The sequence below is a fragment of the Agelaius tricolor genome, unplaced genomic scaffold (genome assembly GCF_023055355.1).
Source record: "Agelaius tricolor isolate 1412-34295 unplaced genomic scaffold, bAgeTri1.0.p SCAF_3, whole genome shotgun sequence".
Classification (NCBI taxonomy): domain Eukaryota; kingdom Metazoa; phylum Chordata; class Aves; order Passeriformes; family Icteridae; genus Agelaius; species Agelaius tricolor.
In genome coordinates, this window is record NW_027269263.1 from 47578451 (window position 1) to 47603411 (window position 24961).

At 38.1% G+C, this 24961-nt stretch overlaps 1 protein-coding gene across 8 annotated transcripts in view; it reads left to right on the forward strand.

The window, feature by feature from the left end:
* Positions 1-24961, forward strand: part of PTPRZ1 (protein tyrosine phosphatase receptor type Z1) — a 133309-nt gene that overhangs the window by 28940 nt on the left and 79408 nt on the right. For all 8 annotated transcript variants that reach the window (XM_071423731.1, XM_071423733.1, XM_071423735.1 and 5 more), the window contains exon 2: positions 13180-13245. In XM_071423731.1, the coding sequence (XP_071279832.1) occupies positions 13180-13245 (66 nt within the window). The remainder of the gene's footprint in view (positions 1-13179; positions 13246-24961) is intronic.

Consider the following 24961-nt stretch of genomic DNA (forward strand, 5'->3'; position numbering starts at 1 on the left):
TCATTGTTTACCTGGGCATAAAAGTAAATTGTCTATCACTGAACAGTAAGTGATATTTATTTTAAGTTTAAATAGTACTTATATTTTATCTAGGCAAAATCTGTCACTGTTTCAAACACCATGGATCATTTCATGTGTGGTATGCAAGTAGTAGGAATGGCCATGTTGGTCATCCCTGAATTCAGTATTGTGTGACAGAGGCCAGTGCAGAGGTTTCAGAAGAATGGGCATGAAATCAGTAGGTAGAATTTAAATACTCCCCAATATTTTCTCGTATTTCTCGTCTATGCTAGGTACCTTTCACAATTTGTTGTGATAAGACCAAGTATTCCTGATATCCTACAGTTATTTCAGTCTTCATTTAGCTGTTATCCTGAGCAGTTTCTTGCAGTGATAATTGCCTAGACAGATATGAATAAAGTGAATCCTTTCAATGCTTTTCTTACTTTCAGCCTCCTCATTAATGCCCCCAGGTGTTCTTGTTCTTCCAAAGAGAGGGGAACAGAAGTTCCCAGTCTTCCTCTTAGCAATATTCATTATGCTTTATATTTGTTTTCTTTCCAAAACAAGCATTCTTAACTTTTTCCATCTCCTTATCTAGAGCTTTTCCATGGCCACTTTCATCAGTGTTCCCTCTCACCCATGTTATTGTGCTTCGTTGTTTTCAAGAAGGCAAATTCAGTACAGAATGCATTTTTCCAGATGGAGCCACACTGATGATTTGTTTTAAGGGGCAATAATATTTTTTCTTCACCATTTCTCAAATATTTCCAAATTTAGGCTTGGACTCCAGCTATACATTGAATCAAGAACTTGATTTAGCTGTCCAGGGATGCCCTGGTCTATGCTATCAGCTGATAAAATTAATTATTTTAATTAAACCAACAAAGTAAGAGCAGGAGTTCGTTTCTGTGCTTTTTTGCAATTACTTTTTGCTGCTACTTTTGTCACAGCTAATCATCATTTGGCATTGTTACACATTTTCCTTGCCTGTTACAGCTCTTTGAATTTCTTGAAACCATAGTCTTACCTAATCTGATTAAATGAAACCTCAGTGCATCACAGCATTTTGTCATGTCCTCTTGGATCTTATAACCATTTTGCTTTCTGGAAAATAAATAGGCATTTTGAAGAAATGTTGCAGTGCTATTTAAACTGGGAGTATTTTTATTTTGGGGAACTCTTTAAAAAGCTTGTGCATTTAATTACTAAATGTAGGTGTCATTGTACTATTTTGCCACCCATGCTGTCCCTTGAATGTCAATCTGAATTATGGTGCCATCATCTCTCTTTAATGACTCATCTGCTGTTCACTGGGTAACCTCTGCTGTGCATATTAGAAGAAAGGCTTTGGCTTGTTTGTGTTCAAGAGGTGCTTTTCAGATTTGCACCAGCAGTGTTACTCTAAGCTTTGTCCTGCGGGGCCATTTACCCATTTTAAATGTGGCCATTGATGTCATACTGGTTTGTTACATTGTGCTGATTATTTCATCCTGCTCCCCCTTAGGAATTCAATTTGCTTTTCTTTGCTAGCCTTTGTGACATAGCCACATATATACATATTTATATATAAAAAATACATACATATATATATATATACAGTATATCTGTTATTAAGGCTCAGACTTGTTCTTTTAGAGTCAGCTGCATGTTCCTCTCCTCTCAGCAGTTTTATTTTCCACAAGGCAGTCCCCAGTGCCTAGAAGTTTAAACCTTCCTTGCTCACTCAAAGAAGTGAGTTTTAGCACTCTTCATTTTGTCTGTTTGGGCCTGCACCCTTAAATTGAAGCATTTATAAGAAAACAGGCAGAGAGAGAGCTTCTTCTAAGGCTATAGGTAAACTTCCAGGCTGTTCCCTATTCATAGTTCTGCATTGCTAGGCGGGATATGTAAGTCAGGCTTCCTCCGCAGCACAATGGCAGAAGTGTCTAAATGGCCCCGGGACAAAGCGCCCTAATTATGTGCCCGAGGAGTGCTCACAGCAGACACTCTGAATCCAGCCTATTGAAGTTTTTCTGTACCATAAAACCTCCATATAAATATTCATAAGAGAGAGGGGGACAGGCAGACATGCTTCACAAGCTGCTAATTAATGCCTTTACCCATGGTTTTATTGCTCTACACCTAAACCAAGGGCAGGATGTGTTTATCAAGGGCTTCTGAGGATTTGGGGAGCCTGCAGTAGGAGTTCAGTGTTAAAATCCTCTTCTGGTACTAATTCTTTATCACTGAAGAGCCAAAACCTCTTAGTTCTGTTGGAAGTTGAGATCTGAACTAGCAAAGACTTTAGGCAGGTGAATTCCCAATGAGGAAATTACTTTTTTCTGTCCTGGTGTAAATTCACAAGCCTCTTTAGTGCATTGAAATCTAAGTACAAGATTCAAGCATGCTCATACTACTAACTTACCATACATTTTTAGATAATGTTTTCCTGATTCTGGTTGCTGTTAATTAATGTAGCAATTAATTAATTTATTAATTGGCTATAAAAATAATTCAATCCTGGTACATAAGTAATTGAATGTTCTTCTAGTTAGGTACATTGTATTTAACTTCTTAACATTTCGGTGTTTAGTTTGTAATACAAATTTGCCTATGAATCACAGTGACATTCCCAGGCTTTCAGATTTTCATTTCAAAGATTTAATTTCTCAGGATTAGAAAGTCACAGTCAATTTGCAGTTGGTTATTGAGTGTTGACAGCTGACTGCCACAAGTATGAACTTTCAGTTGTACTGAACTAATGGGAGCCTAGGAGGAGTTCTGCAATAGGATTCTCAGCTCAAACTGTGTTACACACTCAGTGTAGGATTGCAAGTAACAAGAGGTCAGAACCTCCATTTTGTGGTTCAGTGCACAAATTAAGGCTTTTCATGGAGTGCCACCACCACCTGAGACCTGTGAAAATGCTTTTTACTGCCTTAGCAAAAGATTGGATTATATGGGGAAGTGGTTACTGCAGGAAGGTGAAATTTCATGTTTACAGTGATTTTTCAAACCATGTTTCTATCATCTTACGGGGCTATTATTTCCACATTTTGGGTCAGATCTTGCTTAACTCAGTTTATGGCTCCTGGCAGAGCTGAAACAATATGAACTAACAAAATAATGTTGTGGGTTTGTTTTTCTGAAATCACAAATCTGCATTGTCTGCTATTACTGTTATGTAAAATGTGCATATAGTAGACATTAGGAGGATGGGTAGGTGATGGTTGTATGCCACTGTATAGGGGTTTTGTGCTCTGTCTGCATTCACGTGGGCCTTATATTACTTCCCAGTAAGATTTACCATCCCACTCCAAGATGAAGAACATATTGATTAAATACAAATGAGCAAGATACATTGACTATATGGATCATGCAAAATATCTGATCAAACCATCTCTCTATTTCCAATTATTATGGTATCTGAATTCCAGAATTGTCTTTGAAGTTCCAGTTTTGTAGATGATTGGTACAGGACTAGGATGAGATTCCTGTTTCCTTCATGGTACTGTCTTGGTCATACATAAACCATGAGACAGACTTTGACCCTAAAACTATATCAAATGGTCACTACAGAGTCGATCACAAGTAACTGAAGAGAATTAAAAATGAAGTCAAAAAAGCAAATGTGAAGAAAATCGTTTTTAAATTGGCCTGCCTGACCTTATTTTATTTGATATCCTCTCCCGCTATTTTTTAGTTAAATCTGTATGAGAAAAGAAAAAAATCAAGTGTCAATATTGCTGTAGTTAGCTACAATGAACAATCACATCCAGGATCAATCAGTACACCATGTTGTTTTCAGCAATCTGTGAAAGTAAAACAATTGTTCTGTAGAACAATACACCATATTTGTGTATGTTTGATGAAGTAGGGGAGCAGATACTGAGCATTTGCTTTTTAAAACATGAGTAAAACATGCTGGTCAGCAAAAGTCTGCTCTCAGTGCCTGCATTGTATGAAAAAACATGAGTGGTGCAGCACCCTACCTGCATGGCGCAGGAGCTGGCACAGCACAGAGGAAAGCCCAGACCATCCTCTGGAACCTCAAGCCAACCCCCCTTTTTTGGTACTCTTTTATTTTATGCGACTTCCCAAAGTAATAATTAGAAGCTAAACCAGTGTAATTTAATCTGTCCATATTGACTTTAAAATTTTTGGAATGAAACTTCTGAATAGCTGAAGTGAAATGATAGAATGATATCCCACCAAAAGCAGAGGCTATATTGATTAAACTTGGGACTCTGTGTCCTTAGTAGCTGTAAAATCTGGTTGAGAATTATGGGAACCTTAGCCCCACCCAACAGCACCACACCCTTCTCTTCAGTCAGCCCCTTCCAAATGCTGCCATCTCTGAGCAAAGCTCCAAGATCTGGGAAAAATTATGGCTGAGTGCACTATTAATTTTTTTTCTGACCTATGTGGCATGTACTTCTCTTTTTTTCCAGTAATTTCTTGGTTTAGGTTGTGTCATAGGGGTTAAGTTCAATATACATTTCAAATATATTGTGGTGAAATCTCACTTAGAGATAGTACTTGGAGTGTACTTAGAGTCAACAGGTATGGTTTGGCTTATTCAACAGTGAGTTTCCAAAGGATTTTGTAATTTTATACAGCAGGAGTCAGACTAAAAAGTGACACTTAGGCAAAAGACATACACCCAGGTCCAAAGTTACCCAAGTCTTGAAATATGAGAAATACCTGACTTTACAGATGCTTCACTTCTTTCCCTGAAAGTCTCCTGAATGCTTAAAATTCTGCTTTAGAGTTTGCTAAAAATTTTTTAATCTGGATGGCAAGGAGCTGCCTGGAGTCTTTTTCATACCCAACAGATAGCTAATTTTAAAAATTAATGAGCTTTCAGGCATCCTTTAAAAATTAAACACTATCAGAATAGGTTAAAATACACATTTGTAGTGTTAAGCTCCATGTAAGCTATTGCTGATTCTAATTCTCCTTTTCACTGCATCCTGCTGGCTTGAAAACTCCACGAATATCAGGAGACAGGTTCTTCTTCCCCTGACTGGGGAGAGGAGAATCTGTGGGGCAATTGCTCCTTAAAAGCACACAAAAGGCAAGGGGGCAAGGACAAGGCATCTGCAGGGGCAGAGGGAAGGTGCTGCCCTGTGCTCATGGCAAGGGGAGCTGTGGGCCTGAAGGGTAAAAGGCAGCCTGGGTTATGTATCCACTCAGTGTACTGTTAAATACCGTATCATGAATGAGTTTTAAAATAATTGCATTATTCTGGTTATTTTTCTCTGCAATCTCTGTTATGCCACTGTATTAATAATTCTGCTGAAGTCTAGTAAAAATAGAAAATTATTAAAAAAATCATAACACAAACCCATAATTACATGTCTTTGTTTTGACTTTGGTTTGTGTTTCTGGTGTGCCAGTGTTTGTCACATTTTTCTCTGTTGTCTCTATCAATCATGAGACACTGTTTTCTTTTACAAATGATGTGTTTCAGTGATGAGTTGCAATAAGGAAATGATTAAAGGACAAGAGTAAACATGAGATTTAAAACATGATGTTATCATAAGGGAGAGCAATATGTGTGTGTATGTATTTATAAACAAACCCCTTTTTGACAAATCCTTATAGATGAACATTTACGCAGACATACTGATGCACATATATAATAAAATTGTTAGGATTTGTCAAAAAATGGTAGGTTGTGTATTGGTTTACATGTTTTTATATGTTTTGTTTTCATTATGTTCATATTTTTGTTATGAAATAGAGACATACTTTTAAAGATATGCAGTGGGTATTGGGTTTTCATGATGAGCTTTGGAATTTTTCTGTCTTGATGTTGTGGTGTGTAGTTCCCTCCAGGGAGTAGAATGATGTTGGTATTGTTTTATAAAAACTATGTGGCATAATCCCTAGAGTTATTGGAATACTTATAAGAAAATCATCCAGAGCAACCTCTCTCTTCCCCATGGTTATTGAAAAATAATTTCATTGAGACTGTAATATGACTGGAGGGATAATGGTTGAGTAGAATTTGCAATTCCTGCATCAAATAAATGGGACAGGAAAATATATAATAATTAAAGACTTCCTCCTGTAAGGAATGTCCTTCTCTCAATCCCCCCTCCACCAGCATCTTCAAAGGATCCAGTCTAAGGCTGTTCATTCAGGTCCCCAAGATGATTTTAGCCACTGAAATATTTTGCAAAATACAAAGTTTATAACAGCTTGACTTCTCAATCCCTACTGTGCTGAAAAAGCATTTATTTCAGTAAATGCTCCTTTGAGGCAGCTTGCATGAAGTTTACTCTCAAGAGTTTCAGATAAATATTGCCAAAGATTTAGATCTTTCTGGTTGGTAGCTGCTAATATTAATGGACAGAGAGGCATTGAAGAAACAGTATTTAAAAAAAAAAAAACACAACTTTCCAAAAGCCAGTTAAAAGTGAACTCTGGGATTTTGGATATGGGATTTAAATTTGTTCCAGTTTTCATTGCACTTTTATCACAGCATTTCCTGTTTGCTGGAAAGAGAATTGTGAATGTTTTTACACTTAGGTGTGCAATAGAAGAAGCAGTGCTCATATTCTTCACTCTTAATTATATTTATTACAGTACTTGACACATTATTTTACTAGAAATTGTGATCATTTGAGTTATTAGAATACCTTGAATGTTGAAGAGGATTATGCAAATAAAATTATATTACCTTTACTATAAGAGGATTATGCAAATAAAATTATATTACCTTTACTATTTATGTTTAAAGCAAGTTCAGTTGTTTTCATCTCCTTCTTACTCCTCTGGTACTGCTGTAAGAGAAATAAATTAATTTTGAAATCAAATGTCTATAGTTTCCCTGACTTGATTTATTTCTTGTTTGTTCATGTCTGATCTGGATTTACTTTTTATCTGTATGATTCCATGAATTTACATATGTTGCATTAAAAGACTCTCTGGGTATGGGGAAAAGAATCTGGGTAGCAACAGAATTATAAAAGAGTATGTGTTAGGAATCACTCCTTGGTACCTGCTTTTTTTTCAATATCGATTCCAATTTCAGTCATAAACACCACCTTGCCTCAGTTCATACCTGGGACAATGGTGTAACATTTTGGGGAGTTGCAGTCTTCCCAAGTCCCTCCTGGTTTTGGCTTTGGACAGGATTTTAGGTGCTTCAGCAGCAATCTAGTCCTGTAGTTTTGCAAGGCTATCTCATTCTGCAGTTCTTTAAATTATTGATAAATCTTTGTGCCTAGCCCAAGGGGTTCCCAGGCACCTGATTTCATTTACCTGTGCCTGTTCAAAGATAAGCACTGGTAAGTACCACTCTCCCATCCAAAACTGTCTTGTTACCTTGGTTTCAGTGAGCAGACACTCCAAGACTATGTTGGTGACCAGAGAAGCCCTAAAGTTTGCTATAGATAATGCTTTATCTGTTGGGAAATGCTGTGTGGGAGGCTGAACTCTATCAGACCATTTGGTGAACAAGATTCCAGGTGGAAGGAGACATCTGACATTTCCTACTACTTTGCCTGTAGTCAGAGTGAAGGTGGCAGCCTGTAATTTAACCATGTGGAATCATACCCCAGAGTTTCCCTCCCAGTTTCCACTGGCTGCTTAGGAAATTCAGGGCCACTCTAAACCTCAGCATGTAAAATTCCAGAGGAGTAGAACCTAAATTGGTCAAACTGGAGTCCATGTTAACTTTGCATGTACAAATGTGTTGGAAAATCCTGATTAAATGAGATTTATAAATCTTAGCTATCTTAGCTGGTGCCATGGGCATTATTTTTCTAATTCATGGCACTATTCACTGTAAAGTTGTGACAGGTGAACTGAGCAGTGTACCTTATTAATACTCTGGTGCTTAATAATAGCTACTTTTAAATTAAAACAGTCAATGTTTTTATTCTACTTTTTCTTCTAATTTTTTTTAACTTAAACACAATTTGTGTTAGTAAATAAACATAGCAATGGCCAAATTGTAAGAAGATTTTTATTTTGGTTTTATATTTAGTGCAGGAAAAGTCTCACTTGTCAATGTGTATTGGGATGAGCAGCCTGCACTCAAGTGTGATGGAGGGGACTGACTCTCTTTATATATACCTGATCATGTACCAAAGCCTGAAGTAAGCCTACACACAAGAAAATATAGGTGAAAACAGATTTTTAAATTTCTAAAGGTGGGAGAGTTCTCAGACAGGTCTTGACAGAAGACTTAGACACTTTGACATTCAGAGAAAAAGAATATATGAAATTGTAGAGGAGGGTTATTAAAGTATTTTTGTGTTGTTAAGAATTTTACAGATGGCATTACAGAATGGAGTACATTCATAAGAAGAGGGAGGCCTTACTCTGGCACATGTAGATCATTCTGCTAATGGGATTTATAGTTAGCTACTCTCTTTTAAAACTTCAAGACTGTTACCAAGTTGGGTTCTGAATCTTCTCATTTCCTCTGTCAGTATAAATTAGAGTTATTTCAGTTGAGGTAATGAAGCTACACCATCATAAGATTGATGAAAGATATAGAAGTGAATTCTGTGACAATCTTGTCAATGAAAGAGGCTAAAATAAGTAAATTAAAATTGTGAAAGAAGCACTCCATTATCATCAGATGTGATATTGCAGTTTTACCTCTGTTTAACGTTCTCAGAAGCAGAACCCGTATAATGAAACTCTATCCAATAATCTATTTATTTGTATTCTTTCCATATTTGACAAGCACTGATCATCTCTTTTTTTAATTACATGTAGCTTCTTTTTTTAATTTATTATTATGCCATTTTTGCAGTTTGTCTTCCTCTCTGTGACTTCTTTGCAGCAATTTTTTTCTGGCGTCTCACTTCTTAGCCACTAGCCATGCACAGATTCTCTTTCAACTACCCTGTATAAGCATTGCAGTTACCATTTAAGTTTGTTCTACAATTCCTAATTCTTCTCCAGTGAAGATATGTGTATCTTAATCAACAAATAAGCTACTTGCCTGATAACCTGTCTTTGTTAATAACCAATGCCAACTGACAAGGCAACTGGATTAAAAGAGGGCAAATATGCAATGAGAATTTCCTAGTATAATCCTCCCAGTTTCATCAATAGACTCAGTGAGCCAAAAGTGGTGTCACTGTGTTTAAGAAGTGCTTGTGGATTTCTCCTTCATAGATTTTAAAATAATTTCCAAACCTGTGTAATCCTCTGATATTCATAGCTTCCCACTTCTGCAGTCAGTAGTACCAGTGTACATAGCTGAGCTCTCATGAGACACAATTGGCTTGAAACAAGAGCCTCTATGTTCCTCAAAGAGAAGATTATCTGTTTTCAGTGATTGCTCATCCTTGCTGCTCTTCTGAGAGTTCCTGTGCACTTCCTTGGCCTAAGAAGCATGCACGGAATCTTCCCCATGTAAATTGGAATTTCAATACTGACAAAGCCTTTATCTCCATGGCTATACTACATCATTGCCATGATCCACTTATACCAGATGAACGCTTATGACTTTAGAATCTATCCTCTTTGCTTTCAAATTAGATTTTAGCAGGAAAATATTGAATGGACCATGTATTACAGGACCAAATCATGTTTGCAATCTAAATGCATAGTTCATAATGTCTACCCATACTGCACAGGCAGAACACCAGTGTCCTATTTGTAGATCTCACTAATGCTGACATTACTTAATGTGTCCCAGTTCCCATAAATAAGTGATTCTGGTGTCAGAATCTCATAAATCCCAGCTCCACTCCAGGTGCAACTCACAAGTTCAGGCTGAATGGAGGAAAACCACAAAGAGGTTGTCCCTTTTTCCTCTTGAGTTTGGCAGCTCATATGTCTTGACACTGCTGTGGCACAAAGGGACATAAAGGGTAAAATTACAGTATCCTGGGTATAAATGTCAGCCCCAGATTATGCCTGAGCTTGTATCCTTTGTAGCAAAGCAGCACGTGGAGTGCAGCATCCCCAGACTCTCGAGCAGTGTCCTTAGAAAGCCCTTTTATACCAAGGCTTAGGAGAGGGATCTCTGGTAGATACTTGGAGCTTGTTGCCTCAGCATCTCTGAGAGGAATTTCTCCAATAGAATTCAGAGGTTTAAGGTCCCATTTCCTCTATGTAGGCTCTTTTTTTCTGGCACAGAGTGTCACATCAACAGGATCTCCCTCGCAGAAAATTCTTTCTGTTAATCATTAAAGCTAATAATTTTTCACCTTTAGATATGCCTATTGAGGATTAGAATGTTTCATTCACAGCATTAAATCAAAAGAAACTCAACTGAGGCCAGTAAGTACACAAGGAATATCAGACTCATGTGAGAAAGAAGAAAATATGGTTATTTATACTTTTTAGACAGGAAAAAGTATCTCCAAGATCTTATTACTCCTAGCAGTATGCTTTAACCAGAGATCATGTTCTCTCTTTGCCCTTGTGACTGAACATGAGACAGGGTCAGTCACAAATCAGTCTGTCCTGCTACCCGTGAATAGCAGGGGAGCACTTGCCACCATTATTTCTGATTTCATGGGCCTTGGGCACTGGGGCACACACTGTTTCAACAGAATATAAAAAGGAACAAGTCTTACAGCCTCAGACAGAAACATTTGACTTTGAAGGAGTGTAGTAAAAGGGGGAGAAAAAGCATTTAATGATATCTTGCATGTCTCCTTAATAGACATGGAAGGATGACCATAAAACTGTTCAAAACATGATCCCAAAACCAAGCTTCCCTGTTCTGTGAATAAATCAACAATTTATAGAAACATGTTCAATCGCTTCCTGGAAACAAAAAAGAATATTTGGTATTTTTTGCTTCATAAAGCAGCACCTCATCCAATAAAATGCTAACTATTTTAGGCACTGGCTGTAGATGTCAGTCAGTGTCACAGGAGTCATGCAGACTGTCAAGCTGATCAAGCTCAATCATATCACAGATTTACGCATAAAACCACAAACTTGACATCAGTTTTGCCTTTTTTTTTTTTGTGAGTTCTTCCCATCTTCATTTAAATCAAATGCAAGGAATTTGAATACAGTATTTAAACAGAAGTACCTGCTGTCATATATCATCAGCAAAAGGGATGTTGATTTGTTAGCTTTAAATGAAATAAAAGTAAAAAATAAAATAATTTCTTTCCAGCTGGTCTCTACACGTTTAGCTGTTTAACCTGACAGTTTACACAGCAATAGAATGCATGGTTGTGTTTCCCAGGGCAATTTACACCAGCAGCTCAAAGGAACAATTGCTGCATGGCTCAGCCTCACACCCACACAGCACTTTCCTCCACCATTCATGCTAGCTATGAATCTTCAGTCCCAGATGAAATTTGCTTTTCTTCCCTAGTTTTGCCACATATTTAAAGTGCAAAGAGACAAGACCAAACCACTGAAAGTCTCTGCAGATGCGAGAAGGTTCATGGCTGTGAGTGTGCTGTGGAGGGGCTGTGGACACACAGCTGGTGAATAACAGAGGAAAGAAGGTGCATCAACTCCTGACACCTCCTGGAATCTTTAAAATTTTTCTGTAAGATTTACTGTGTCTGTAAGTGTGTAATGCACCAAACAAGTGAACCTTGATCATTTTTTTCTTATTCATTGAAACTATCTCTCCTTGTTCAGCAGAACTCCCTATGAAATTTAAAAAGTAGTGGGAAACTCTTATCCGCAGGCCCTGCTTAGTTTGCATGTGACTTCAGGAAGTAACAATTAGGAGGACAATGGGTAAAGGAGGAAAGTGGAGACATTAACTGACAGCTGTGAATCACAACTTACACAGCTTTCTTTTCCATAATTAATTGAATGACCAGGCACAATGCACATTGACTTGGAAATGTGGTCCAAAGACACCTTTGGTGAATGTAAATCCTTTTCCACTACCCTTACCTACCTGTGAGATTTGATCTTAGGAGTGAAAGCTGTGTATTGTTACAAGGGATAGTTTGGTATTTTTGGCAGGGAGGGAGAAGGAAAAGAGAAAAATATTGAAGGACAATCACATGGAGGAGGTAGAAGTCTGGTTAAGTTAATAAAACATGGGCTTCATTTAGGTAGCAGAAAGTCACTGTAAGACACATAAACGCGTAAACTTGCAAATAGGAATTATGATTTAACATCCTGTAACCAGTACTGCATTTCTGCATGAGAGAAAAAGAAATGAATGTTATGAAATTGTTTCATTAAATTATTTATTTCAGAGTATGAGCCGAATTCTGTGGCATTTTCTCAAGGAAGCAATCCATATATGTGTTCAGCATGCCTGAGGGCAAATATTTCTTAGATAAGTTGTATTGTACTTCTCTAGAACAGTAATGACAGTTTATATTATGGCTCTAGAAATGATGATCTCAAAAAACATGTATCTGCAATGTACATGCTTTAGTAATTATTAGGGGGCATAGTCATCTATTTGCCCATATCACTCTGTTGCTAGAATTGCCCTAGGACTGGCATAAAGTGAAGGTTATTCAGTAGTCAGAGTAAGTCAATGAGCATTTATATACTTAGATATTTCTCTCTAGAAAAAACTAACATCATTTAAAAGTAACTAGTATCTCTCCATCAAATTTATGGGCATATAAGTAATATTTTAGCTATAATTATGCCAATGATAGAACACAATGAAAATAATTTGAATATTTTAGAATATTGATATTCAAATGTTGAATAATTTTAGAATATTTTATTCATTATCTTTAACATTTATCTTGTATCAGCAGTACAAACATTTATCTTGTATCAGCAGTACAAAGTTACAGAAGTCATGTGAAGCCATGACCACACTGAAGCAAAAGTTGAACTGTCATTGACATCCTGGTTATCCAGAATGGTTCTTTCAAAGCACATGACAAAACAGGATTTCTTCGTGGCAGAGTTATATTAATTTTAAAAGAGGAGAAATAGGAAGGAAGGAAGGAAGGAAGGAAGGAAGGAAGGAAGGAAGGAAGGAAGGAAGGAAGGAAGGAAGGAAGGAAGGAAGGAAGGATTGGAAATCACCTGTTTGCTTTGCTTGTGTTCTTAATTTGCTACAATGTTAATGATATTTAGATTCTGTTTAACCAGTACTTATCATTTGAGGTCCAAGATAAGAACAACGTAAATTATTCATCATTAATTAAAACAGTGATAATCTTATGGGGGGGGGGGGGGGGGGGGGGGGGGTTGTCATCAACACTTCAAGGTCCCGTCAGGCTTCTGGTTTTAACATTGTAAATTATGACTATTTTGCAGATTTGGTGTATGGATACTATAGACAACAGAGGAAACTGATTGAAGAGATTGATTGGTCATATACAGGTAAGCAAAGCTGTCTATTGAATAACTTATTTCACTTTGATATTTTTGTGTTCATTGTTACAATTTTTAAGAGCTTCATGTGTCTGTATACCACTTACCATATGCCTAAACAATTGCTAAAGTGTAGGAAATGGAATCTGAAAAATACAGGAACTTTACAATAGGAGAATATTTTAATCTATTTGGATTCATATTTTAATCTACTTAGTAATAGATTACATCTATTACTTTTGGAAAGAGAAAGTCCTCAACATTAAAACCTCAACCTGAGACCTGACTTATTTGATGAAGGCTGGGCCAATAAATTGTTAGGTGCTTGTTAATCATTTCAACATTATTGTTCTAGCAAATCTGAAAAGCAGTCAGAAAGGCTGAAACAAGGCACAGCACATTATGAGGGAAAGAACCTATCCACACACTGCACTTGAACTTCTACCCTGTGCTTGTGAGCACTTGAGCATCCTTGCCAAGTCCCACCCTGACTCTCCTAAAAACTCAGTCACTTTGTCTCTCTCATTTGCATGACTAGGAAAGATATATCCTGAAATTTTTCATGCCTTATTAAAGAAGAACAATGGAAAATTCACAATTAGCTTCTTATGTTCTTGCATATAAGTCCAGTGATTTCAGTAATACTAAAAAGGTAATTTTGTCCTAGGTCTCTTTTGCCCAACATGTAGGAAGTGAGTTCTTATGGATGTGTGTAGGCTCCTACATTTTAAATTTCTTAAGCTACTGTTTCAAAAATACCAAACTATGAAAAATAAGGACTGTCAAATTTAAGTTTTTCGTAAATTTTATTCAAAATATGTCCCTGTAGTTAAGGAAAATTACAGCATTCTTTTTATTTCTCTCGCTCTCTTTCTCATTTTCAAGACAATTTTTATTTTCTAGTGTAAAACATATCTAACAAGTTTTAAGCCTAGAGAGAATTGAAACAGGCTAGTCATAAAGCCTTCTAAATGGGATTTATAATGAAAACTCCCACTTACACAGATTGTAGTGCAAAATTCAAGCATAAAATCAATCAATACAGTATTTCATGTTCAAAGTTGATCCATTTTTTAATATTGTAGTTAGATGACTGCAGGGATAAACCTCCTGGATTCCTGGTGACCAGAGGGCAATCTTTAAAGGGTAGCAAATAGGGTTTGTTTAGGATATCAGAGGATATAGCTCTTCCCTAGGCTGCACATTGCACCCATGCACTGTGCATGGGTGATGCTGCTGCAGCATCCATGGATGGATGGATATTTTGTATGGAAAAATAGCACAGAATTGGCATGTCAGCTGATGCATACCTGTTGATACTCTCCCTTAACCTGTGAGATACCTGAGTGTAGTAATCTCAATTCATATGCTTTGCTCCAGTGATTCCCCAGCTGGCAAAGCCTTTCTCCCCATTCAGACCTGTCCAGGAGCCCTGGCTAAAATCCTGCTGCTCCTGCAGCCACCTGCCCCAGCTGCATCCTGCAGCCACCTGCCCCAGCTGCATCCTGCCCTGCCCCAGCTGCATCCTGTCCTGCTCCTGCCCTGCCCCTGTCCTGCTCCTGCCCTGCTCCTGCTGCTTCTCCGAGCCCTCTGCTGCACAAGCTCTGTGTGCCCCCAGCATTCCTAAACAGCTGACTGCATGTGGGGTCAAAAATTGATATTCAAAGCTTTTGGGGAAGGCTGCGTGTAAATCAGGAGCTTAGGGCTAGCAGCTGTTTGCAAGCTGAGTATTATGGGATGCTCTGCTGAAATACCTGGTAATTGGTTCATGGCGTAAGGTGGAATACACAGACCCAGCTTTCACTAATAAAAAGACAGCCTTCCTGAACATGAAAAAAATTTCCAGATTTTAAGATTGTGATTTGGAGGCACAGAGGTCTAGAGCCTGAAGCATATGGGTTTTGATCTCCTTCATTTATAATAATTTAAATTATTTTATTCCTGGCAAGTGGTATCAGGTACTGTATGTATAAGTGCTGTACCTAGCACAGGCTTATGTTTGTGAGGCATAGACCAACAGCTACACCTCTGAATGGATGAATGCTTTGTCAGTACATTTTTTTCCTCAGACACCAGTTATATTCTACTGTCTCATAACCTTCTCACTGGAAGAGTGAAAGTGAAAAGTTTCATTGAAAGTGAAAAATTAGACTCAATGTGCCAATGAAGTGTTTTGAATGGGCCTGGGGATCCTGAAACCATAGAGTCTAATGCACCATGTGTAAGAGAGATCTAACTGGCTTGGTAAATTAACCTGAGTCTGAGCAATGTAATTCTCTGTATCAAATAAGAAATTTGAGATATATTAGCCACAGTGGGTCAATATACTCCTTTACTGGGATGGTGCTGTAAGATGAAAGTAAAATGGAGCTAGAGAGTTTTACCTGCCAAAATCAGCCAATTTCTGAACGTGAAGTTTCATAATAAAGCAATTTCACATGCTGGAAATTAATGAGTCACCATCAGGTTTTGACTCTTGGATAAGTGTATAATGAAGTCATAAATGTTACTGGAAAGATTTTGTAATACTTCTAAGAGCTCTGTTTTAAGCCATGAACTAAATCTGCATTTTCATGCATTAATTTAATCTTTTGTGTCCTGACTTTGCATGTATTTGCATAAACAAATACCATGTTAAAGAATTGGAAGGTACAAGTTCTTGTTACAGATGCAGCCAATATTTTCTGGCATAAGGGGATGCTGAAGCTAGCCTATTTGTAAAAATTACTTTATTTTAACAACCTTTGATTATATTTTTCATTAAAGCAGTCATAGAAATTTTTAAAAATGTCATGAATATTTTCATATGGTATCATACAGCAAAAAGTGAATCCAACCATTTTTTGTTGCAGAAAAACCCTGGCATACTGTGAAAATTCAATCTCCTTAAATCAGTTACATACTAATTGATAAGCAAAGGTCATTTACACAATATTTAACTGTACCACTAACTTTAGTCGTTCACATATTACTTCAAAGCATAAAGCAAGTAATATGAGCTTTGATTACTTTCTGTCATAGAAGTGAAAGATTAATTTCTTTTTTTTTTTTATGCTTTGCTTATCTGAATTGTTTTTGACAGAAGGAATGATATAATGTTGTTTTCTGGTTCTGATGTTTGGTTTGGGTTTTTTTAACATGGCTGGTTGATAGTAGTCCATCAAAGTCCAAGTCTATAATTCACTTGTAAAACTGGCAAGTGATATCACAAATTTTTTTTTGTTTTTGTCCCCAGTGAAATGTCTTTCTGTTGGGTTTCACCCCTGGGATTTTGGTTCTTGCTCACAACAAACAAGTTATGTGCTTTAGGGGGAAAAAAACACAGCTGAAATTTGTTAAAAACAAGAGATTCTAAACAGTCTTCAAGGAATTAGCAAAACCAAGGGTTTCAAACATTTTTAAAAGTTGAATGTTCTATGTAAATAAATACCATAATCAGATCAATGTTCTTTGTCTCACTGTGTAGGAGTGTTATGTTCAGCCTGTGCTGCCATTTATTATGTGATACACTGTTACACGCTTGCTTTACAAATATTGGCAACTCTGATCTTGAGGAAAGGGTAATTTTGGTATAAAATGATTGGTCTCCAGGTATTCAAAGAACATTTTTATTATTTGCAAGTAGAATCTGAATCATATTTCCCTTTTCTCTGGGGAAAAGCATCATGAATCATAGAATCACAGTATGATTTAAGTTTGAAAGGGCCCTTGGAGATGATGTGATTCCAGCCTCAGCTCAAAGCAAAATGATCTTCAAAGCTGAAACAGGAAAAGTATGGAAAATCTCCAAAGAAGGAGGTGCTGCAGTTTGGTCAATGTGCTCTGTTGTTATTTTGAAAACATTTCTTTTCTTTTACTCAGCTTCAATATTCTGTCTTATTGCAACCTGTGGCCATTGCTTCTCAGTGCACCCTTTCCTTGTGCACTGATCTGTAGATTGCCTTTACAGAGCAGTAGACTTCAGCTAAATTCCCTCTCAGCCTAAGCTTCAGCAAACTCAGATCCCTCAGCCTCTCCCCATACATGATGTACACCCAGACCACCTCAGCAGCCTTTAGTTTGTAAATATCCATCTCATACTGGGTTCAGGAGGAAATCAAAACTGGACCCTGCATTCTCAATGTCACCTCACTGGTGTGCAGTAGGGGGAAAAAGTCACTTCCCTCATCCTGCTGGCTCCCCTCTTGCTAAGGTAGCCCAGGACAGTGTTTGTCCTCCTGACTGCAAAGGCACACTGCTGACACACACATAACTCATTCCATCAGGATTATTAATTAAGATATTCAGATAAGTTTTAATATCTGATGTTTTTCAGTAGTAATGTATAGTGATGGTGCTCTTGTGGCACCTGCACCAATACTTCTTTCAGTAGCAATGCCTAAATGTAATGATTTCTTTGTTTTGCTCCCCTGTTGAACTAATTGAACTAATCTTGTTAAACCTGAAATTGTTACCTTTTTGTGTCTGACTCAACAGCCTCCTGGAGATATTCCCCTAGTTTATTATCCCATTACTGTTGCTACACAGACAAAACTTTAGTTGTTATTTGGAAGTCTAGGTTTGCCATCCCAAGTCTTATAAATGTGCTGTGATTGCTTCAAATGTTCATTCCTGTTGTTTGGCTCAGAAATTAAAATGGCCTTTGTTTTCAGTGGTACTGAGAAAACACAGTTTTCTTTCTTGCCCAAACAAGAGCTAATATTTTAATTTCAAATGTTCCATCATATTTCAATACTGAGGAGATTTAATTTCAAAGTCACTTCTCATTAAGTTTATGGAAAAGCATGTTGTTGCTTATGTCCATAACAATGCATGGGTGTATTTGCTTTTCACTCAGCCTAAAAGTGAGCAAGGATCTACTAGCTGATCCACAATCTCAGCTGTGGCCAACAGAATGATTTTAACACTGGTAGCTAACTGCTTATTCTGTAAAATGTCTGCTGCTTCTGTTACCCAGCAGTTCAGTCCAGGTAAAGTGGAAAATTTGAGTCTTCCCCCTCATCCTCACCCTGTGTCTCTGTTCACCAGCCATCTGCTGGGAGCATGGACAAGGTGGGGCATGCAGGTGCTGCTCCCTGCCCTGCAGCGAAGGTGAAGGAGAGGCTGTGCTGCTGAGGTTGTGTGAGCGTGGGCACGGCGCTCGCTCCCTGTGAGACAGCTCCAGGAGCAGGGCAAAGGGAGTCAGGAGGGAAGGGCAGGGGTCTGGGTCTGGGCCATCACCTCCCAGGGTGCAGCATGATGGATGAGCCACTTGGTGAGCCAAATCCTGACGGTCAGCCTGTGTGTGAGAGGGGGATGCACCAGCAGGAGCCTGCTGGAAGGGGGAACGAGGAGCTGCCTGCTGAGCTGACTGCTTTAATGGACTGCTCTGCCAGACCAGACTGAAACGTCTCCAAGAGAGCCCTGGCCAAGAGTTGATGAAACCTTCTGCTTTCACTGGTTTGATAAAACTGTGTTCTCGGAGATGATGCATACCAAATTAAGTTCCTTTTTTTTTCCTTGCGAAGTAAATACCATAGCAGTATCAGCATCACTTCATGAGAATATCTTGTCTTTTTATGACCTCCTGCCAAATACATCATTTTGTGCTTCGTGTTCACCAGGTATAGTCATAACTGATGTGCTGTATCAGTTGTGGGTAATAAAGAAAAGCCTATGCTCTTGGGCTGCATGGGTTCCTTCAGTAAAGGGTCAGCTTAAGAAATTAAAATAACATACTTTCTTTTATTAACTCATAAAATGGTTCTGCAGGGGTCTTTTTTAATAGACTTTATGCTTCAGAGGCTGTCATACCTTTTCTTGCATGACAGCTCATTACATGTATTTATAACCCCCAGATCACACAGCCACTCGTGCTTCCAGTCTTTCGTCACGAAATTCACAGGAACACTAATTAAAAGCCTATTACACTGTTAATGGTTTTGGAAAGCTTATGATTCCACAGCAGAAATTACATAGTTATGCATCTGTTTGCATTAAAGGGACAAGATGTCCTCAAGTGAAAAGCCACATGCTGGCATTTCTGGCCATCAAGAAATTCCTTTTAAGATATCTCACTGTACTGAATCAACAGCACAAAGCACATTATTCAACAGAAAGAAGATGTCTATTTAGTATATTTGTGGATTTTGAATCCATATAAAATTATATGGTTCAGAAGTCTGTTCGCATTAAGCTTTCTTTTCGATGAAGAAAGCTGATCTTTGAGCAGTAGAAAGCTATTAGCAGCAAAGTGGAATTTATTTAGCTTTTATTCAGTAATATTTCTAGGGTAAACTGAGTGGTAAAGTTTTCAAGGGATTTTGGGGAAGGAAGTAAGAGAATTGGATCTCAAATTCATGGAATTTTCTAAGTTGGATTCTTGTAGGACAGGTCTGAAGAACAGCATGTTGGTATTCATATTTGTCTCACCACTGCTAAATTATAGCATTTTTATTTCAAATAATATTAAAGTGATCAATTTGCCAAAGTTTCCTTTGAAGGAACTCAGATAAGACTGTTCCTTCCTCCATTTCAGTCCTCTAATGCTATAAACAAAGAAAACCATTTTCACAAAGTGCAGAGCAACTTCTGAGCATCATCAGATTTTTCAAATGAAAAGTTGGCTTCTGAAATACAGAAGTCTAAGTGTGAGACATTTGCATAGTGTGGCACTGCTCTTATGCCAAGATCTGTTCAGGGGTCAGAAAGATGTAGAAACTTCCCATTAAGTAAATCCATTTGGAATTTTAAAGCTTTTTAAGAGTGCTGTCTTTGGGAATATACCAAAGTCAAATGGAAAAAACCAAATTTTGAATATCTCACAGCAGACTGCAGCTTCTAGTTAAGCCTCTTTGCCCTTCAAAATGATCATAAAAGAATCCTTTTGCACATACTACTGAATGATTGCTCATTTACAAGTGCATTCAATCTGGGCTGCAGTAGGAAGGTTGTGTTCTTGGGGACCACTTGCTTACCAAATGCACAGATGATTACTTTGAGGTCATCACCTCCATATCAAAATGATCTGTGGGTTTGTGAAGTTTAGAGCCCAGCAGATAATTCTCCCATTGCTTATGTTTACAGAAGGCCCTATTTAATTATCTGCTCCATCCAATAAGTTTTGGACTTCCTTACTGACATTTTTACTCAAAGGCTATTCTGCTGCATTTATAACAGCTTTTGGGTTTTCCTGAAGAGTTCAAACCCCACTCATTTCAGTATGCACAGTTGGATAATACCTAAAAAATAATTCTGTGGATTTCACTCACAAATTTGAAGCCATTTCTGATCTTGCTGTATCTCATTAATTCAATAGGGATCAAACCCTTCTGGGTAGATATTCCATGTAATGTTCTTTAACCCATAAGAATTAAAGCAGTCCCCCAAAGGGCAGACTTAGAAAAGTCTGTGAGAGAAGGAAGATAAAGGGTACAGTGAAGAATTGAAGAATCCTGAGCAGAAGGGGACGGTGGAATGTTATAAGTTGTTTTCCCACAAAAAAATTTAAAAAAAAAAAAAAAAATTCAAAACTTCTAAATTTGAGAAACTAGGGAAACCCATCAACATTTCTGTCTTGGAATAATCAGCATTTGCCACTAGATTTATCAGTTCATGAACTGTTCCCTCAATCATTCCAATGCCAGAATCACAGAATTTCAGTTCTGAGCATCTCTTCCACCTGTGAAAGTGCACAAGACCTCTTTTTTGAGAAGCTGGGTCTCTCTGCATACATATTTAGCTGGTTCCTGCTATGCTTGAAGAGTTGTGCTTCCAATAAACTCTATAGACAAGCTGTGGTGGCCTCTTTCTGCTCTCTTCCAAGAACTTTCTTTATAAGTGAGTAAACTGTGCCTTGATCTGATATTGCCTGGCATTGATCCTGTTTTAGGAGCCACAGAAACAATTGACTTATCTTCTTTCAGCCTTTATCATAGATGCTGCATTTGAAACCTAAGCTGTTTTCCCTCTGTCAGTGGCTCCTCTGTCAGTGCACTTTATCTGATGAAAACTGTGTTAACAAGAGACGTTTTGAAAGGGTAGTTACGAAAATTAAGGTATTAAAAATGTACAAGCAAAGAGAGGGATAATGTGTTGGATGCTAGAAAAAGGAAAGAATCATTTACATGTAAGGACTTGGAATTTTTTTCCCAACTTCTGATATTTCCTTACATGTGTAAGGAGCCAGTTCAGGACTTGAGTGCATGGCTATAAACTGATTGCAATTATTTTTACTCCATTAGTGGTATAAACAAGCCCAGAACAAAAAACACCCAATTTTTTTAGTACCCCGCATGAGTAACTGAAAGGGAAAAATTCAAAAAATTGTTGCTGGAGTATTTACAAATACTGGGGCAATTCTCCTGTTTCAGAGCAGAGTGGATTTTCTGGCTGCTTGTACATGTTTTGACCACTTTGCACATACACAATATGATCAATGATCAAGTTATATTTTTTCCTGTTGTTTTTCAGGAAAGCAAATATTTATGGTTAGAGTTCTAGTGAGTGAAAAATTACAAGCTAAAAGGTTTTTCTTCATTACTATTATTATTCATATGTAATTTCTTGAAAGCTAGCTTCAAAGTAGGGCTGTGGTGTGTGTGAGCAGAAGAACACTAGCACATTACCTGTTTAATCTGTATCTCACTTGCTTTCCAAGTATCCAAAAAAGATGCAAAGTGGCCAGCACAAACAGGCAATAGACAATATGCAATATACGTTCTTAAGGAGCAGGAACATACTTTAAAAAAGGCAAGCATTCCTTTTGTTCAGCTGTAAGTACCCACTTCACACAGATTCAGTAATTATCATGGCTAATTTTACCAACACATTTAGCCACCAAGACGAGATCTGTACACCTGCCAGTCCTAATGTGATGTGCATCCGATCAAAATGAGAGCACTACTTGTTCTCTGTGTGAAAGCAACTGATGATAATCTGTCGCAGTGGCTTGATCACACATCTGAAGTTCCCTTTGAAATAATTTGTTTTTTCCTTAGAGAAGCTGTGGAGCATGTGCTAAAAAGAGCTGTTCTGGATGACTTCCTGTGTCTCCTCACTTCATCCCATTCTCAAAGGAAATTTTTCTATCCTTTCCATTTTACACTTTTTGTCATATTGCTTTAGTTCTTCTCTTAGAGTGCAGGCGTGACTTGTTTCCCTTTTGCATTACAAAATTCTCCTTTTTCCCACTATCAAACAATCATGTAGGGTTTTGTTGCCTATTTCTCCCTGACATTCTTAATAGCTCCATGAAGTCACTGTCAGTTTGCCACTTTATCTCCTGTGTTTCCAGGAAAAACTTTCCTCCCCAGTAACTAATGGAGAAAGAGCTGGCTGAGTGTTTCCATGACTATCTTGCAGTCTCTCCCAGCTGCCTTTTCCTAAATGTCAGAGCCACTCTCCAGCCTGGTTACCATGGTGCCTTCAGCTGGCATGCCTGCCAGGGTTCACAGAGCCAGCACACCCACTGAACGTTTTATGGGAACATACCAGGAGAGAAGGCTCTTACCTGCTGTGCCACAGTTAAATAGAACATATCAAAAGGTACTTCTTGGTGCATATTCTGGGTAAGATTGGCTCCAATTTAGTAGCATAAAACCCATTCAATCAATTAAGGAAATTCCCTTTGTCCCTCCGTTTGTGAGGGTAGTGGTACATCTATAGATGTGCTACAAGTTACATACATAAACCTGCTACTGAGTTGCCAGCTCAGCAGGTCATAAATGTGAGTGCTGCTGGAGAACAATGACATTTCTACTGTGCTATATTAATTAACTATCTTCTATAAAAAGATTTTAAGGTGTTTTCTTTTTCCTTATAATTTATTATTCAATTTCAAATACTGTTATTAGCAAAAGAAACTTTTCATCAATATGGTTTCCTGAGGTGAAAGTCAATACAACTATAGTATATTCTGTGTCCCACCATTGGAAAACCTGATTTTTTAAACGTCAGGTTCATAAGTAGCAATCTGTTGATAGATTAGTAGCTGAAATAACAAAATCCTTTTTAAAATGACAATGGATTTTAAAGTTAACTTTAAAATTCCATGCAACTGAGTCATATTGTTGTTTCTATAAATTTGCCTTTGTTCCAAATAATAAGCTGCTAGTAAGTTTTGTTCAGTCAATTGTTTCAGGTTCAGCTGGTCATATTCTCTTAAACAAATGGTTAGCTAGAGTGCAAGCACATTTCAGGTGATCGTAAAATAAGAGCTCTGAACTACAGTGTATTTTGATCTGTCTCCTTGATAAATGTTTTGTATAGAAACAAAATATTCTTCTCCCAGTTGCTCAGCTTTAGTTGTTGTGAATGAAGTGGTATTTTCCAGTCCTTTAATTGAATCTTCAGGGTTTTGTTATTGGTACTATATATGAACCCCCCAACTCCAACACTGCTGCTACAGGCAATCATGCCATCTAACTCTGAAACAAAATTAATTGAAATCTGTTTTAAAAATATGAGGAATATTTTGCTTCATAGTTTCACTGAAACCCATTCTTGACTTTTCATAAAATCATAGATTCATTTACATTGCAAAAGACCTTTAAGATCATTGAGACCACCAGCACCACCAACACTGCCAAGTCCCCCACTGAACCATGTCCCTTAAGCAACACATCTTTTAAATACAGCCAGGGATGGTAACACAGCCACTTCCCTGAGTAGCCTTTTCCTTATGCTGAGGAATATTTTTCTAAAAGCCCATTTGAATGTCCCCTGATGCAACTTGAGGCTATTTCATCTTGTCCTGTCACTTGTTACCTTGGAGAAGAGACTGACCCATACCTGGCTACAGACTGCTTTCGGGGACTTGAAGAGTGAGAACTTCTACCCTCACCTCCTCTTGTCCAGAACAAACACGCTCAACTCCCTCAGTTGCTTCTCATCAGACTTGTGGTCCAGACCATTCAGCAGTTTCATTGCCCTTCTCTGGATACACTCCAGCACCTCAATGTTTGTCTTGCAGTGAGGGGCCCAAAGGATTACACAGGATTCCAGCTGTGGCCTCTCCAATGCCAAGTACTGGAAGCCACTCCCTTGCCTGGTCCTGACTACGCTATTTCTGATGCAGACCAGAATGCCATTGCCCTTCCTGGCCACCTGGGCACATGCTGGATCATGTTCAGATGGCTGTCAACCAGCACCCCCAGGTCCTTTTCCACTGAGCCACAGCCTGGAACATTGCATGGGGTTGTTGTGACCCAGGGGCAGAATTTGGCACTTTGCCTTGTTGAACATCATCCAGTTGCCCTCAGCCCTTTGATCCAGCCTGTCCAAATCCCTCTGAGAACCTTCCTGACCTTCAGCTGATCAGTAATTTGGCCCAGGTTGGTGTCATCTGCAAATTGACTGAGGGTGCACTTGAGCCCTTCATTCAGATGGTTGGTTAAGATCTTAAATGGAACTGGCCCCAGTAGTGAGCCCTAAGGAACCCCACTTGTGACTGGCTGCCAACTGGGTTTTCCTCCTTTCACCTCCACTCTTTGAACTTGGTCATCCAGCCAAACTGATTTGGATTTCCAAGCTAGCTGTATTAGTGGACTGTTGAGATAATCTGGTTCTTCTGGTAGAATTGATTGTTTTGTTTGATTGTTTTGTTTGTTTGTTCTTTGGGGAGTTTCTTTCTATTGGCAAAATTTGTCTGCATTGATATCCATTTCCTGTTAGTTTTTTAAGTTAAACCACAATAATCTGGTCTCTTGGCCCCCTTTGATTGTTGCACTAGCTTTTTCTGCTCAAT